At 42.3% G+C, this 18,392-nt stretch overlaps 1 protein-coding gene across 3 annotated transcripts in view; it reads right to left on the bottom strand.

The window, feature by feature from the left end:
- The window catches only part of MID1 (midline 1), a 357,475-nt gene that overhangs the window by 29,892 nt on the left and 309,191 nt on the right, over window positions 1-18,392 (bottom strand). For all 3 annotated transcript variants that reach the window (XM_069945012.1, XM_069945010.1, XM_069945011.1), the window contains exons 5-7: window positions 15,443-15,591; window positions 12,078-12,205; window positions 9,590-9,733 (exon numbers count right to left, since the gene is read on the bottom strand). In XM_069945012.1, coding sequence (XP_069801113.1) covers window positions 9,590-9,733; window positions 12,078-12,205; window positions 15,443-15,591 — 421 coding nt within the window. The remainder of the gene's footprint in view (window positions 1-9,589; window positions 9,734-12,077; window positions 12,206-15,442; window positions 15,592-18,392) is intronic.

Below are 18,392 nucleotides of genomic sequence, written 5' to 3'. Positions count from 1 at the left end.
AGTGGGCACATCCCATGGACAATAATCTAATGTGTATGAGCTATTCAGTCTGTACTATTCAGTCATTTATCTTTTTATCTTACTGCATGTTCACTGTCCATGTTTGTTGTCTCTTGGATCTTACCAGGGTGGAATGCCTTTCCTAGAGGTGTAGAAGTTCTTCACCCCCCCAACCCCTGTTGCGGGAAGGGGGGGGGGGGGCAAATCTCGATTTATTTCTCCCTGGTGGACACTGTGGTGATAGTCCAGGGGAAAAAAAATCAGGAGCAAAGCAAGTTTCCCTACCTTCAGTGAAAGGCAATCATTGATCCCCCAGCCTCTGCAAGTGCCTTTTAGTCCAAAAGGTCAAGGAAAGTCTAAACGACTGCAACGATCGTTCATGTCGGCTGATCGTTGCCTTCTATTACACAAGACGATTATCAGCCGTAATGGCCGATAATCGTTTTGTGTAATAGGGGGGCTCACAACAGGCTGCATTTAAGTGCACTTGAGGAAGGCTGCACTTTTTATTCACTTAACGTTTAACAGTGTCCGTCGCATAGCATAGCCAGCCACCGGGCTGTATTTAGGACGTTCTGAAGCAAATACCTCCGTGTCGGCTGCAGGAAAGTCCTTTATTTAACATGGACTTGCAAGCACTGTCGGGTGTGCCTGGAAATCAATTAGCCATTCACTTCAACGTAATGTTCGGCGGCGGCCACACATTACATTGTGTGAACAGCTATTATTTCAGGAAGCTGTTCACTGAAGGCATGTACATTACAGGTGTTAACATAATGTGTGGACACAGCAGGTGGCATTGCATTGACTTCAATGCAAGGCCGCCCCCGCAACTAAATATACAATCAATACAAGGGCTTCCTAATTAATTAGTACAATGTGCTTAAGCAATGGCTTGTTATAAGCTTTCACAAAATCACCCCAAATATGTGCAATAGCGAATCAAGAAAGTCCACAAAGCTGCTTTTTAACAACACTTAGTGTCCCACAGAAAACTAGCAGATTACACAGACTGCACAAAAAAAGCTGCCAAAAAAACCCCAAAAAACAAAAACAAAACATGCAAACAATGCAATGAAGCAGATTTTGCACTGGCAGAACAGATGCAAAACACTATGGGGGAGATTTATCAAACATGGTGCAACGTGAAATTGGCTCAGTTGCCCCTAGCAACCAATCAGATTCCACCTTTCATTTTCCAAAGAGTCTGTGAGGAATGAAAGGTGGAATCTGATTGGTTGCTAGGGGCAACTGCGCCAGTTTCACTTTACACCATGTTTGATAAATCTCCTCCTATGTCTAGAGATATCAATATATCTCTAAAATGGATGCTGGAACTATGTGCATCGGCGTTATAGTGACTTTGACAACCCCTGTACTGCGTCCTAATTGGCTTGGAGAGTTGTTTTCAATGTATTATGGACAACCCTGCAACTGCATGGTCTTCAGGGCTCAACGTAACTGTGTTTAAGGGATTAAAACTTTTGAAGATGTAAAAAAACTGGCTTGTATGCTGACTCCAACTTTAAAATGATAAATCTTGGTTGAACTTTTTCATTTAGACAACAACCGTAAATGAACAAGTCAGCAGTCTGTACATGGAGCACGGTTGCCTCCAGGCACATTTCAATCTCTGCCTATTAACCTGCTTTTTAAAGAACCTGCCATAATTTTTTCGGTTTGGTGATTTATATGCACTTATACCAGAGACTTAGAAACTTTCATAGATACAGATTTGCTAATGTGCTATATAACCTGTGTTTTAGTAAATAACTGTAAGTAAGGCTGCAAAAACATAGTGTGAACAGAGCCTAGCCTAATCTCTGAATTACTACAAAATGACTAATGATTACATTCAATTATTAAATATTATATTGTATTTCCCGTGTATAAGACTTCTTTTTAACCCAGGAAAATCTTGTCAAAAGTCAGGGGTTGTCTTATACGCCGGATGTCATCTTATAGAGTGGGTGCTGAAAATCTTCGGGCCAGACTGGAGAATCTGCGGTCGCCGTATACCGTGGGGGGACCTAAAAAATGGCTGCATCTCCGCCAGATGCTGCGACAGTATGAAGGGCAGAGCAAGCTGCAGGTGTCCAGAGTATGGATAAAAAAGATACGGTAGGGTGGCACGGTGCCCAGAAAATCACACCTCTTTCACCCGTCTAGCCGCCCTTGTATCCTGCCGGTATTACTGTACCTCCTTCTCTGCCTCTCTGTCTGAAGTTTTTATTAAGTGAGAGTTTTTATTGAGTCACTTTTTGAGCGGCCACTCCATCAGCCGGGTCGTGATGTGTCAGCTCAGGGAGTCCTGAGGTCGGTCCCATCGCTCACCGCGGGCATGGGGAGGTAAGTTAGTATTGCAGGATTTTATAACCCGCTGGACCTCTCCTTTAAATACACTGCGATTTATATGACAAATCAATGCAAATGAAATATTTGTTCAGAAACTTCTATCTCTAGTTTGCTCTATCATCTCAGACCACATCCCCTCATGCGTCTTGTGCTGACAAGTATCATACACGTTCACATATTATGTTTTTTTGCTCCTGCCATGCTTTTTTTACATAGTGCCAGAGGCAACTTCATTACAGACACAATTATTAACCACAAGTGAGACAAGAGCCAGCCCAGGTACACAGCAATACATAAGACCGGTATATCAATTTGGCATCTGTCCATAACAGATAATTTGGACAAAAGAACCAAACCAATATCTGGAAATAATGTGCTAATGTTGTCACCTTTAAGCACCAACAGCAAACCGGGGTTAACCACAGACTGCTGCAGGTGTTACCTTGCGGGACCAGGGAATGTGTGGTTGCAATCCTGTGGTTTCTCTTAACACCCAGATCTAATACATCAACATGCAATTGTACATGTGGATTTAGAATGTAAGCTCAAAGAGACAGGAAACCAGAGCCGCTGTAAGGGAATACTATATGAAATATTATATATAATATGTCTTGCATTCTGTAACATGTGCAACAATTCACGGTACACTTCTATAGTCAATGTGTGTGCTCATCTGCTCTCCGAGGAAGGGTACCTGGATGTAGTCCCAGCAACATCAGAACACCATGGAGTTGCTGCGGCAACAGAATAAGCCAGTATTATTGTCCTGGACGAGAATGCACATTCATATGATTGTATATAGTATCACGGCCTTGTAGTTAGCTTGAAAGGGAAACCTGAGCTATGTGTTGGAGTTAAATGCTCCCTGTGTAGTTCTAGCCTAATGCTGGCCAAATAAAAGCTCTGTCAACCGAACAGCTCTCTTTCCAGACTTCCCAATAAACATGCGCACTCAGATTGACGTCCATGTTTATTTTAATAAAGAAGACGCTATAAGTTGCTGTCAGACACCTCTGGTCTTCTGGGAGAAGAAAGTATTGAGATGGCTTATGGTTTCTGCTGCTCCACTGAAATCAGAAGGACTGGTCAATGTTAGTCTAACGTATATGGAGAGTTTCAGGTGAAACTAATCAGTTTTAGGGTATAAACCCACACACCGTATATGCAGCGTATTTACTGCTGCGATATGCAGCAAACTCGCAGCAGATTAGATCTAAATAACTGAACACAGCATCAAATCTGTACCAACAAATCTGCTGCGTATTTGCTGCATATCTGCTGCGTATACGGTGTGTGGGTTTATACCCTTAATAATCCGTCATCTCCACCCACAGATCCTGCCATTTTCTGCTTCCCTATTTTCTATTCAAGGCATAAGGTGCCTCATTTACTAACAATCAATTTAAAAGCAAATGTACCACTGGTACATTGCTTTTTTTTTTTTACATGAATAGACCGATGCCGAATCCGGTATGCTGGTGCCACGGTTCTTTTCTTGAACCCCTGCCCAATTCCCCCACATGGCGTCAGTCTATTACAGTGCACTGGCCGGGGATGAAGCACTGGAGGCAGGCCTGCCGGGCCCCAATGTGACAAAACCCCGGCCCTCTTTGACACAGCTTCATTAGACTCAATAGAGCCGGGTCACAGAGGGGAGGGCCAATCTTCACACTGAGGGCCAGCGGTGCTTGCCGGCTGGTGCTCAGTAATACATCGGAGCCGTGCATGAGAACCAGTACGCATTTCAAAAAAAGGACTGCTGCATCGGTCTATTCAGGTAAAATACACAAAAATGATGTGCCGGTGGTGCATCCGCTTTAAGCCATTATGCTGTCGGTTGAGTCAGTTTTCTTTTGCATCAAATTCAGTAATGTGGTGCTAGAAGGTTTCTTCACAGGACAAGACTAAAAAACTCAACCATTCTGCCACACAAGTGGCTGTTTTTTAGAATAGAAAACCCATCAAAAAAATTATGGTTTGCTTAATAAATTTGTCGGTTGTGGAGGGTTTTAAAGGACATGCCCATGGCACACCCACGAAATGCCCACTTAGAGGGTTTATGGACAAAATGACAGGTTTGACATTTTTTGGGGAAAATGGTGTCGCACACCTTTAGTAAACATGTTGGAACACTAAACTGACAGGGAAAATTGACAAAAACCTAATAATTTGCTGCCGGGAAAACGTTAGTAAGTCAGTCCCAATTTCTTATAATGGAAAACACACTTTTACCAGAATTCCCTGTAACTATAAATCTGACTTCTCCGCTTAACACTGCTCATTTCATCTAAATTTTCATTCTCGTAAAAAATGCCAATCACAATCCAATAGAGGATTTCTCTATTATTACTATTGATTGAGCTATTACTAGTAGATTTTAGGCTACATTAGATAACTGCCTGTTCGGTTGATAATCAATCGCTATATGTAACAGGTCCCTTATAAAAATGCCGGCCTTAATAAATTTAGCCCTATAGCCTTGGGCTAGGTTCACACTACCTTTTTGCCCGTTTCGCTGTATCCCTTTTAGTATGTTTTATTTTAACATACAGAAAAACATGGCCACATTTTTGTGTACGTTAAGTCTATGTCCACACTTTGTACAAACAGAACGTGAACGGGCGTTGTTTAAGGCTATGTTCACACTACGGATGAGACCGGCCGTTCCGTGACTCCGTCTGGGTCACGGAACGGCCGGTCTCAGCCCAGATCATCACGGCCGGTACTTAAGTGATCTTTCCTCCGTGGAGCTCTGATGGGGGCGCATCAGCGCGCGCCCGCATCAGAGCTTCCCATAGGACACAGTGAAGCAAGCGGCCGGAGCCGCTCGCTTCACTGTGTGAACTGACAGGTCCTTCTGCGGGCGGAATTCATTGAATTCCGTCCGCAAATAATGGACCTGTCAGTTGTTTGCGGCGCTGCATGGGATCCGGCCGGAGCGTATACGATGTGTGTACGCTCCGGCCGGGATCCTATAGCAAATAATGCTATGCTCCCCCCCACAAATCTACAGCTGTAGTTCTGCGGCGAGAACTACAGCCGTAGATTTACGTAGTGTGAACATAGCCTAACACTAGTCATGATCATTAATTGTGGCCGTAGATAGTAGTAAACAACAGCTGCTCACGTGGGCGTTGTTTGTAAAAGATAAAACATAGCGTAAACATTTTTAAAAATTTACTTTCAGTACTATCAGCAGATATCAGTATCATAATTTATGTTAGTCAATATGGCATACAACAGCATCAATTTTTTCCCCCTTTAAATGTATACTGTATGTTAATCGGAAAGTAAAAATGCAGTGTGGCCCTAGCCTTATTCAATTTTAGAGTTTTTACTATAAAACATTGGGCAGTATAATTTTCATGTTGTTGCCATGCATCACACCATGAACGTATTAGTCTTTGAGAGTTATAAAGTGCTGTGTGTCTGTTTACACAAGACTTCTATATATAAGCCTTACATAAATAGGAGTTAAAAGCTAGATCACTAACAATAGAACAAGTAAAGGAAGTGTTCAGTTTATTTTAAAGAAAATTCCCAAAGACGTAACATGCAGGACATACATCAGTAGACTTCCTGGGAATACACTGGCATATACATGCTGCTATGTGTACAGATTCTTCTAATTCCAACTTACATTTTATTGCAACTTAAAGGAGAAGTCCAGCCATTTTACAAATCCTGAAGCCAGCAGGGGCAGGGGGGAATTTGATAACAAGTAGGAATTTAGCTCTCCCCATGCCCACTGTGAGCGGCGGTGCCAGCCGCGGGACCTTCACCGGGCTCAAGGATTTCCGGGTTGTACACGTCATGATGCGGCTGATGGACTGGCTGCTCAGTGACTGGGGTGGGACGCTGCCAGTCCATCGTCTGGGACAGGCATGCCATCACAACTCGAGAGAAAATTACTTCTGGTGGGGATCCTGAACTCGTTATGAAATTCTTGTCTGCCCTTGAACGGATTTTCAAAATGTCGGACTTCTCCTTTAAGGAAGAATTCTTTAATTTAAGGAAAAAATTTTCAATTTGCAATACTACGCTCATAAATGATAATGTATACTGGATATGTGAGCTAATATGTTGAATCTGTACCTAAAACAGTCATAGGGAAACATACTATATTGTATAGTTTGGTGTGCTGCTCCTCTAACTTAATATCTCACCATGATAACCCAATGGCAGGTATCATGTTTTCTAAATCCGAAGGTGCACATACATAAATGTGTACTGGATTTTCGGGCAAACCACCATCATCCCTACGAGTTGTAACAACAACTAGGGATGCATGATATTTAGAATGTAATAGTTGTTATTTAAGATACAGATGTGGCCGATATCAGAAGATGTTGTGATAATGTCCTACACACCATGAGTTCTGTGTCAAGTCCTATTAATTAGCATAGGGCCTGTACATGTAACTAGCAGGACATGGAACCTCCCCCATGGCAATGTGATCTTCCAGTGTCTGCACGTCAAATTTTGGAATAAAGCACATTGATAAGCATCTTTGAAGTTATGAAAATAAATCTGGTGTTAAATGTCTGACTCTTTCCAGTATCCTTAGCATGGTAACATGATTGGCAATATAGACAATGGGAATTAATCCTTGTTGATCTTAAATCTAGCCATACACATTAGTTACACGTTGACTGACCATCTAACATGTGTGGTGTCCTCATGACTCGATTGGATTTTCAAGCTGCCACCAAATGAGACTGGCAGCTGCTTAGACACCCATTCTCTACATCAAAAACGCTTATACACTTGTCTGTGCCAAGTGTACATGTGTATGGAGCAGGTAAGCAAGATAGCTGATAGCCAAACAACTGTTCATCCAATAGCTTAAAGCGATACAGTCACCTCCCCCCCCCCCTTTACTCTTGTTTCATTTAATCGGTTAACAGTGTCAACTGGGTGGGGCTTTGTGGTAGTTGGGCTGGCGAGAGGGTCCAACTGTCATGAAGCCCCCACCTAGTCGCCACTGTCCACCAATGAAATTAAGCTATTTTAGTTTTATACAGGTATATGTCAAATGTGCAGCATCTAAGCTTGTGGATGGTGTGGAGAACCACAAATAGAGTAGGGGGGGGGGGCAGTATCTTTAATGATGCAATTCACCAAGAGACTAAAAAATTTACCAAGCCAAAAAACAAAAAAGGGCTTCATTCTTACTGTACCGCCACACAGATACAAAAATTAAGCTTATAAATACGGATTATGAAATAAATATTGACATAGAATTTATGGATTATTGTACATTTCCGAGTGTTCAACAGACAATGTGCTCACTGTTCCTGAACATCACGACCAACTGGTTATAGTGTCGTTTTCTAAAAATAGCTACTTTCACAATTAAACCATAGGCCAAATTAGGTTTTTAATAAGATGGGTTTTATTTTCATCTTACCACCTATTTGCTTAAATCTCTGTACGAGAAAGTGAACTTTCATTGACCGGATCCTTCCATCGTGGTAATTATCTTATTCCAGAGATGATACACTGAGCGGTAATTATAGTGGAGGGCGGTAGGTGACAACTTCCTGCTGTGCCACCTTCAAAGCCTGGCAATTAGCACATCCCGACAAGGAAATCTTATTAACACATACACTGACTAGAAGGATTGCTTGTCTACACCAATTTCATTCATCATTCAAGTAAGTAAGTAATTAGTCGTTGGCGTGGGTTCAAAATAGCAAAAAATAAGTAAACATAAAATATTAGCACAAAGCACCGAGCTGGAATCAACAAATCCTATTCTTCCAATGGACTCTTTGCCCATTTTCCTTGTAGCCCTAACCAAGTCAAAAGAGCTCTTTGGTTCTAACTTTCCAGCTCATGGAGGAAGACTTATAGGCAATGCTAGGAAAGAATATGCAAAAATTTTGTAAGTCAATATCCTCTCTCTTTATCAATACAAATGAGGGACTAGTTTTAGAGAATATGATGGAGATCTTTGGGATACTAGTTCTCCTTGTTAAAATTCAGGATGATTATATATAAAGTGACACTAGTGAAAAAAAAAAATTCTTAAGGCTATGGTCGCACAAAGTAAAATAAAGGCAAAATATGGCCATAATTTTTAGCAAAAAATATAGCTGTATTTTAAATACAATCAAACGCTCCATTGAAGTCAATAGAAAATATTCCGGTAGTGCACACACATAATGGCCATAACCGATTAAGGCTGTTCAAATAATAAACATGCTCATTATTTCCGACCTGCTTTTGCAAAATACAGCCTTTTTTCAATATGTTTACACAATGTTCAATTTTTACTGAAAATTACAGTTGTATTTGGCTTTTAGTTTACTGTATGTAAAAATAGCCTTTTATATGGGCAGATTATTGGTTGAATGAGTGTTCGGGGGAAGCTTGTTCCCAATAACTGGCCTGTGTAAGGCTGCATTCCCACTTCCCGTATATTATGGGCCCTACGGATGGGGAAGCCCTGTCATGCAATGTTTCCCCGCCCAGCATGATGCATCAATATCATACTGGCAGCGGGGAAACTCTTTGAATCTCTGCAGCACTATAGTGACAGTGTAGTGTCCTTATTAAAGTGCCGCAGAGATTCAAAGAGTTTTCCTGCTGCCGGCATGATACTGATACATCATGCGGGGCAGGGAAACATAGCATGATAGGGCTTCCCTGTCCGTAGGGTCCGTAATTTACAGGAAAAAGACAAATAGTAGCATCTGTATTATATAATACTTTTTTTTTCTACTAACTTGAACGAGTCATGTGACCAGGCAGCCAGACACAGTGGTTTCTGGTTATGCATCTGGGAATGGATAAGTAGCCCTACCCTAAAGACTCACATGAACGATCCAGTGATCACTCGTGTGGCCTGGCCAGTGATTGCTTGAGCTGTGTAAAGCCTCTTTAAATGAGTTCTGATCGTGTAAAAGAGACAAATCTGCTTGGAGGATAAATATCTTCCAAGAGCTTCATCAAAGGCTTCTTGACCAGCCAACCGTTACCCTGTTTTATATGGATATAGGGCAGACGTGTGTCTGGTTTGGCTGAAATCACTAACCTTCAAGATTCTTTTTAATGGGTCGTTTAATGGGTAGGTACCTATAGATGGCACTAAAACACAGTTTTCTTCCTTCTGGAGGAGAAAAAGTTTTTTTTTCCATAGAGAATAGCCATCTTTTAAGAACAGTATGATGGCTCAGAGTTGTTTTTCATAATAATAGTCCGGTTTTAAAGACACAAAGAATGTACTTACTGACTACGTTGGCTTGTCCAGTGAATATAGTGTACTGAAGCTCATAGGAAACGACACTGAACTCGTCGTCAGACGTCCAATGCACAGTAATTGTGTCATAAGATGCTGTGCAGAGCTCTTCTCTGATCACCGGGGGATTAGGAGCTGTCAGGAGGAATAATATTGTCACCGATTAGGAAGAAAATTATAAGACTTTGAGCTACAGTTTTATGTCCTGCAGTTATAATTAGCAATGCCTGTATCTAGGGACGGCTCCTAATAATTCAATACTGATAGGACGGTATCCAATAGACAGTGTTTGACATTATGGACTAGATTTATCAACCCGGCTAATTTTTGTCTCATGTTACAAATGGGTATGCAAAGATTTCCACAAAAAGCTTGTCTGGAGCCACCTATGCGAAGGCGAGTGTCAGAACTTAAAGGACTTCACTTCACTTCCTGGATAAAATGGTGATGTCACGACCCGACTCCCAGAGCTGTGTGGGCTGTGGCTGCTGGAGAGGATGATGGCAGGGGGACACAGGGCACTGGAGGGACACTGAGCATCCCTCTGCCATCATCCTCTCCAGCAGCCACAGCCCACACAGCTCTGGGAGTTGGGTCGTGGCATCACCATTTTATCCAAGAAGTGACATCACCATGTTATACAGGAAGTGACATCACCATGTTATCCAGGAAGTGAATCCTTGATGCAGTAGTAAGTGCAGGGAAACAAGCACTTTATAAGCATTTCCTGTAATAAGTGTATATTGGTGATTTGTATAACTTTTGAGGGGCAATACAATACTTAAATAAGATTTTTTTGCCAGACTTCTCCTTTAATGAGATATTAATTATAATAGATATATATATATATATATATATATATATATATATATATATATATATATATATCTATCTACCGGCTGTCCAGGTTGCTAGGAGCCCGGTGGCGTCCTGCTTTTTAGCCGTGGCTTCCCCGTCCCCAGGCCGAGTGGCACATATGTATTGCATTATCAATCACTGTCTGGCAGCTGACACTTGGGGCTGGGACTCCAGGCTCCAGAAGTATCCTCCCGTCTACCATTCCTTGCCTGCGATAGAGCCTCATACCATGAGTTATGTCTTGACCTAGCATTTGTGCTGACCGTTATACTGGTATCTTTGACTTTCTGGCTTGACTTTTGACTAGTCTTTGGATTACGTTTTTGTACCGCGCAGACCACTAGTTGCCGACCCGGACTCCTGACCATGCTATTTTTGTTTTTTGATTGTTTTGTCAGTGTTCTGTGTCACACTTGTACAGGCTAAGGACTGTAGACCAGTTGTCTGCTGCCGCCTAAGGCAGTCGAGGCAATTAAAGAGGGACAGTGGGGACAGGTGCCAGGGCATCACCTGTCTCATGTCGTCCAGTTCCCTAATCCTAACATGGTCTCTCTTAGACCAGCGCTTGCTTACCGAGTCTATTACATGGCTCAGTGTCGTGTCGGCAGGGCTGCACAAATGATCACTGGATTGTTCATGCAGCCCTTACTTCTGTCACTCAGGGCAACATTGAATGACAAATGACAGTTTTTAAAAATGTCAAAAACATGCGATGAACCAACAAATGAAAAGATGTAATCATGTATACTCTGAATGTGCACACATTTGGTGTGACTACTAGGCAAATGTAACTTTCCATACACTACGGAATCAGAAACTGCAGTCAGGGTCCTGTCAGACCTATGTTGTAATTTCCCATTTATAACCCAGCTTGCAATGATAGAACTAGTATGGATCCACTAAGGCTGCATTCCCACGTTCCGTGATCCGTGGAATGCATGTACCGGAGTCCCCCTGCGCCCGGACAGCATCTGTAATGAGATGCTGGGAGCGAGGGAGACTGTATTCATAAGCGCCGCGCCGTAGTAACAGCACCGCACGGCTGATTCATTACAGCGCAGCGCTTATGAATACAGTCTCCCCCGCTCCCAGCATCTAATTACAGATGCTGTCCGGGCGCAGGGGGACTCCGGTACATGCATTCCACGTCCGTGATCCGTCAGGATCACGGAACGTGGGAATGCAGCCTTAGGGTACAAACACACACAGCATATCTGCTGCGTATTTACTGCTGCGATATGCAGCAGATACGCAGCAGATTAGATCTAAATAACTGAACACAGTATCAAATCTGCTGCGTATCGCTGCGTATCTGCTGCGTATCTGCTGTGTGTGTTTGTACCCTTAGGGTACAAACACACACAGCAGATACGCAGCAGATACGCAGCAGATTTGATACTGTGTTCAGTTATTTAGATCTAATCTGCTGCGTATCTGCTGCGTATCGCAGCAGTAAATACGCAGCGTATAAGCTGTGTGTGTTTGTACCCTAAGATGTAATTCCGCTTGCAGTCCTCAACCTGATTATTTCCTCGTCACAAGGCACAGCCTGCTGAAGTGAATCATGATCAGCTTTTTTCATATGAATGATTAAATTAGTCACAGCTGACCGCCCCTTTACCTGTGAGATAGTCAAGACATTCTAACAGCTTCTTCTCTCTGGAAAAATCCAATGCGAATGTGTCAAATGTGTCGTTCAGATTAATTTCTGGGATCAGCACTTGGGAGGATGCAGTTGCCATTGACACTCTAAAAAACACAAAGAAAAAAAAACAGAGGATCAACATGTTGTCATCTAACAAGAGAGTCTGGGGCAGAAATTATAAAATTGGCATAAACTTAGACCAGACTAAGCAGTCATACACATACGATAAGTATTGGGCAACCGTTTGCTGGCAGCTATCTGTCCAGACCTCCCAAACACAAATGCCGGCCAATCATTCACGGTAAGGTTATGCCAGGAACCACTGGCAGCAGCTTATCTCCCTAGGAACAAAAGGATCAAGCAAAAACCCTGCATGCCCAAATCATCTAATGTGAATAGTTAACTTAAAGGAAAACTAATCACTAGGTTAGAAGCATTTAACCTGCCAATATGTCTCTATAGCACAAGGGGCGCTGAGGATGAAGGTCATTTTCTGATCTTGATCCTCAGCGCAGTTTATGGGAACTTTGTCGTTTAGTATTTATGTAAGTTTGGTGAACTGGGGGAAGGACTACCACCCTCAGTGCACTAATTTGCCCCTGGACAGCCCGCCCTCCTAATAAATATTCATTTGGTGCTAGCAGCACCAGAGTGATGTCACTGCAGCGTGCCGCCCTAATGTTCATTAGGAGGACCGGCCAGGGTGGATCTGTAAACTGAGGGCAGTAGTCCCATCCCTGGCTCATGTACAAATCTAATAATATACAAAGTTCCCAAAAACGTCACTGAGGATCAAGGTAAGAAATTTAAAAGGGGAACTATCAGCAGGTTACATAAATCTAACTTGCTGATTGCCCCCTACAGCACCAGGGACGATGAGGAGCAGGGTTGTGGAGTCAGAGTCGTGGAGTCGGAGCTAGTTTAAGCTGGAGTCGGAGTTGGAGTGTGTATGTGTCCTATGGCCGCAGCAAGCCGAATGTGTGTGTGTGTGTGGTGTGCGCTATGGCTGCAGAAGGCTGTGTGTGTGCTATAGCTGCAGCAGGCTGTGTGTGTGTGTATGCTATCGCTGCAGCAAGCTGTTTGTGTGCGTGTGCGTGCGTACTGTTGCGTGCCCCCACAGTGACCTTCTATATCACTGTGTGACCCCTCTCTCTCTCTATAATTATATATATATATATATATATATATATATATATATATATATATATATTTATATATATATAAATAACTCCCCTGGTATACGACTGGCCATTTATGAAAGAGCAAGAGTCAGATTTGGGAGTCTGAGTCGGTCCTGATAAAATTCAGGAGTCTGAGTTCGAGTCGGAGCTGCGGCTTACCGACTCCATAGCCCTGCTGAGGAGGAAGGTATGTGTGTTAACTTCCTCCTCTGCTCCAGTCACACACTGTTATTTGGGGTAAACTCCGCTCCAGAGCACCCTTAGGAGCACTGCCGTGTCATCCAGCCGGCCCGCTCCATTGATTATCATTAGAAGGGGCAGGACGGATGACACAGCAGTACTCCTAAGAGTGCTCTGGAGCGGCACTGAAGCCAAGGAGGAAGATAAGTGCTATCGGGGGCTATCAGCAGGTTAGATTCGTCTAACCTGCTGATAGCTTCTCTTTGAACCACTCCTTTTAAACAATGTTTCTCTTACATAAACATGTGAACATTATTACATTACTTTGTCCTATCAATTGCAAAAAGCATCATTATGTTTTCTATAATAACATACCTAGGAAAAAACAACAAAGGTCACCCATCATTTTTTTTGCAGCGGACCCTTCACTTTAGGTTTAGGCCAGGAGATTTACGATCTAATATACAAAAGGACTGCCTGACATCTACTATTAGGGGCACACTAGTAAGATTATATAGGCGTAAAGCAATGCCAGGATCGTATGGCAGCTGTTCCTCATAAAAGTAGTTGTCGCAAGTGGAACAGTTTAATATTTGTCTGAATATGTTGCAGATGGAGCATTTCTGCATAACTTTCCCGGTTTCAAAATCAACAGAACTTTTTTTTTTTTATACATTACGCTTAATGTATGCTCTTTCGTAGCCACAGATATTAAATAAAAATAAAATAAAAAATAGCAGGGATATCATTTAAGACTAAAATTTACCCTAAATTTCAAGCTTCCTATGATGAAAATCTTCTAAGTCTCCCCTGCTGATCTCTATTTCGCTTGTCTTGAAAACAATGCATCGAAGAGCCAAGTCTGGTGACTTTAAAGGCCAACTTCAAAATTCCTGGGAACGTTTTCTTGATAAATTGTACACATATGTCACATAACTCTCCAAGATATCTTGGCTACAAACATGTTACTGCATTAAACAAAAATCAGATTCAGTTTCTGTTGTAGACTAGAATATAATGGCGGGCCATGTTTAAGTGGAAGACACAAAATTCAGATTGGAAACAGTAGACCATATATCATCTGCTCCAATAAGTGTCCGTCAACTATAATACAAGCCGACATTATAATACGGTATTTTATGTTAAAAATCAAGAGGTTGAAGTTCCATAGGCTTTCCATGGAGTGGAGTAGGATCCAGGGATTAGGGAGGTTAATGGTAATGTAGTGACATCAGCTTGTAGGCCTGTGGAAGCACGGCACCTACTGAGAAAATGACATCCAGTCTGACAATAAGTCTATGGGGCTGGTTGGTAAGATTGAGGTCATGTCACTGACTGGGGTGAAGCAGAAAGAAGAAAGTAGTAGAGAATCTATGCTGAGGTTCTAACTGAAGTTCTGCTGTGGCCAATGGTAGGTGCCAGTGGTGTAACAAGAAAGGGCTGGGCCCTATAGCAAACTTTTGATTCCCCATCTCCCCCTCATCCCACTGTAGGTCTTTTCCTGTTTTAAGTCCTCCGCCCCAGGTAGACAGCATATGTTGGGCATCTCAGATAATACCCCTCATGGTAGGCATCTCCCATAGTGTCCCCAAAAATAGGTATCCTATCCTCCCTAGTACATAGTGCCCCTCATGGTAGGCATCTCCGATAGTGTCCCCCAAAATAGGCATCCCTCCTAGTATCCTACCCTCCTTAGTACATAGTGTCCCTCATGGTGGGCATCTCCCTTAGTAGTATGATGACAGCTCAGGAGGCCCAGTGTATTGCAGGTGGGCCCCATTGCAGCCGCTATGGCTGTTATGGTGGTAGTTACGCCCTTGGCAGGTGCCATGTTTACATGTCCAGTAAAGTAAGAGAAGAATACCAGGAGAATACAGAACCAAGAACAAATAAAAAATAATTTACTTGCCCCAAAGTTGCTTATAGTGTAGCTGGAATTTGTTTTGGATTATACAGTAAAAAGGTACTAAAGCACTTTACCTTTCAGTGATGCTTTTTGCTGACTGGAGGAAGCGAGCGTGGTCTGCCTCCTTCAGAGACTGCTCTGCCTGGGTGATGAGGGATGTTGAGCGTTCAATGCACTGCTTGCAGTTTGCAATTTGCTGGGCCAACTTCCTCAACCTGACCACCTTTGAAGAAAAGACAAAGAAAACATAAAATAATGTTTAAAAATCTGAGAGACATACCCTTCATACTGATGTTCACCACTCAAAAACTTAATTAGCGGCTTATAAGTGATATTCCTGACTGTATACCGATTAGCGCAACTATTCTGTTTTGAGTCTGATGAAGGTCTTTTGACGGACATGTTACTATTACATCTGTATATGCTTCTTGAGCTCCACTTTATAATAAAACTTTATAAGCAATTAATTAAACTTTTTATGCAGAGTACCTCGTTTTAGTATCTACATGTTTATCCCTTCTCCTGTACCTCCAACACAAGGGCCCATCTTGCGTGGATCCACAACACAAATATTTCCAACATGGCTTGGGAGCCACATGTGGCCTGAGACCTCCTGCTTTTTGGCTCTCCATAGCAGTCCTAAGTAGCGGTCCGCGAACCTGTCAAAATGTTCGGGTTCGGCAATGTTACCCGAACCTGAATGCTCCCCCTTGATTCCCCGTGGCTGAAGTTGGATGTGTCCATTTTTTCCAGGACTCCATAAGGCAGCATCCAACTTCTGCAGTCACATGGAATCAAATGCTGAGCGTTAAGGTTCAGATTCACATTTTGATATCATAATTATAGTTTTTATTTGCACTTTTTTTTCCCTAGAATGGGATCATCTCAAAAGTCAGCAAGTATGGTTATGTGCCAAATCACCAGAACAGCCGGATGCATAACAAAGTGGATTGGGAATCATTCCACTGCTCACTTATATTTACACACCAAATCAGCCTGATACATTATCGCACACATGGTCTGTCACAATTTTCAAGATTCCTGAATCTCTAAGTTGAAATTCTGTGTGTGCCTCCGGTTGACGCAATCTGCTTTTTAAGCTTTAAGGACTGTGGTAGAGAGGCTTTGCTTTATATAATAAGAATAGCTGCTATAAAAGTGTGATTTACAATTTGCACGCATTCGGTTCTAAAAACCGCTGAACATGAGGTCATTTGTTTAGATAATCCCTGGGTAACTAATCACTGAAGGAGACAAGCGTATAGCGGCCTCACATCACGCCACACCGGCTGTGTGGGAGTCGGTATCCAAGTGACATGTTGGCAGTAATGCTGAAAACATTATTAATAACGCTGCAAAATGGATGAGTTTTTCTGTGAAATTAGAAAATGACGGTAAATAGTCTCAGAGCTCCTTTTCATAGCTTAAATGCATTCCTCATGTGTACAATAATACTTAGAATGTAAGTGCTAAGCAGAAAAGGCTGTCCGTACCATGCCAATCTTCCCCGAGCCGTAGGAGCCAAAACAAGCACAGCTGGCCTGATACTCTGGCCATTCACGTCATTTCCTGATAGACTTCTCTTTTAACATGATAACCACCATTTGTGATAACTAGAATCTCACAGAGAAAAGAAACAACAAAAAAAATCTAATAGTTTTAATTTGCAGACTGCTGGGTATATCAGAAAACGTTGAGGTTAATAGTATTAACTCCAAATAGGTTTTCATACTAAATTACTAAACGGGTCGTCGTTTATCGGGAAAAGGAGGCAGTCTATTGATAATGACGGCCACAAATAATGATCGTGACTTCTAATGCAGCCCATGTAATGCAGCTGAAACCATAGAGTAAGGGGCGTATTACATGGGACGATTATCGTTATAAAAAAACGGTAAATCGTTTGGATTTAAACGATAATCGTTTCGTGTAATAGCAGACAACGATTAAACTACCAATGAGAAATCGTTGGTCGTTTGATAGAACTCTGACCTATTTTTATTGTTTGATCGATCGCAAATCGTTCGGTGTAATAAGAAGTCATAGCTGAAACGTACGCAATAGCGGCATCAAAACGATCGCAAGAACGATCATAAGTAACTAATTGGGCGAACGATTTCGGGTTGTTTGCCATAGCGGTCGTTTGAGATAGTTTATCGTTAGTCGTCAAAAAATCGCTTAGTGTAATAGTATCGTACTGCTACCGCACACCTCCGCCAGTGATATCTAGAGACTGGTCAGAGTCTAAACACTCAGACCCTGACTGATTAAAACTCTTAAAAATGCCAAATATAGCAGCACAGGATAACAGAAGTGCCTCACAGGCCAGACCTAAAGTCCAAATCTAGCCAGGATAAGTAACCTAACCTAAATTTAGTAGTTGTAGTATATTAGTATTAGTAGTAGTACCGTGTTTCCCCCGAAGATAAGGCATGCTCCTTAAATAAGAAACCCCAACTAATCTACCAAGTAGCCCAATGTAAGACACCCCCCAAAAGTAAGGCTGTCCACCATTACCCGCCATCGCTCACCCCCTCCCTCCCTGTGATTGTCACGTGCCGCTCACACCTCTTTCCCCCTCCCCCCCAATGCTGCTCACCCCTCCTCTCGCTCCCGTGCCGCTCAGCCCTCTCCTTCAACGTGCTTGTGTGGTGCGAAATAAAACAACACCCCCCCCCACCCGAAAATAAGACAGAGTGCCTGTTTGGGAACAAAAATTTAGATAAAGCACTGTCTTATTTTCGGGGAAACACGGTAGCATATCATCATTAGTATTCATATAGAAAACATAGATGTGATACTTCTAAGAAAGACTTCTTTATTTCTCAAAACAGTGTGGACAGACTGCTGCACTATGTCCGCACCGATTAATAATAACAGTAGAAAGTAATAATAATAAAATTATTAATAACTAGATAATTGCAGCCAAAAGTAATTGCAAAATAAACCGTGGAATTTTGCTAAAGATTTATCATAAAGAAGGTTTATTAAAGGTTGGAATAGTTTTTCCAGATTATCTACATG

This window comes from Dendropsophus ebraccatus, chromosome 11 (genome assembly GCF_027789765.1).
Source record: "Dendropsophus ebraccatus isolate aDenEbr1 chromosome 11, aDenEbr1.pat, whole genome shotgun sequence".
NCBI lineage: Eukaryota > Metazoa > Chordata > Amphibia > Anura > Hylidae > Dendropsophus > Dendropsophus ebraccatus.
The sequence above is the reverse complement of the archived record's forward strand: the minus strand, read 5'-3'. Positions and strand labels throughout refer to the sequence as shown.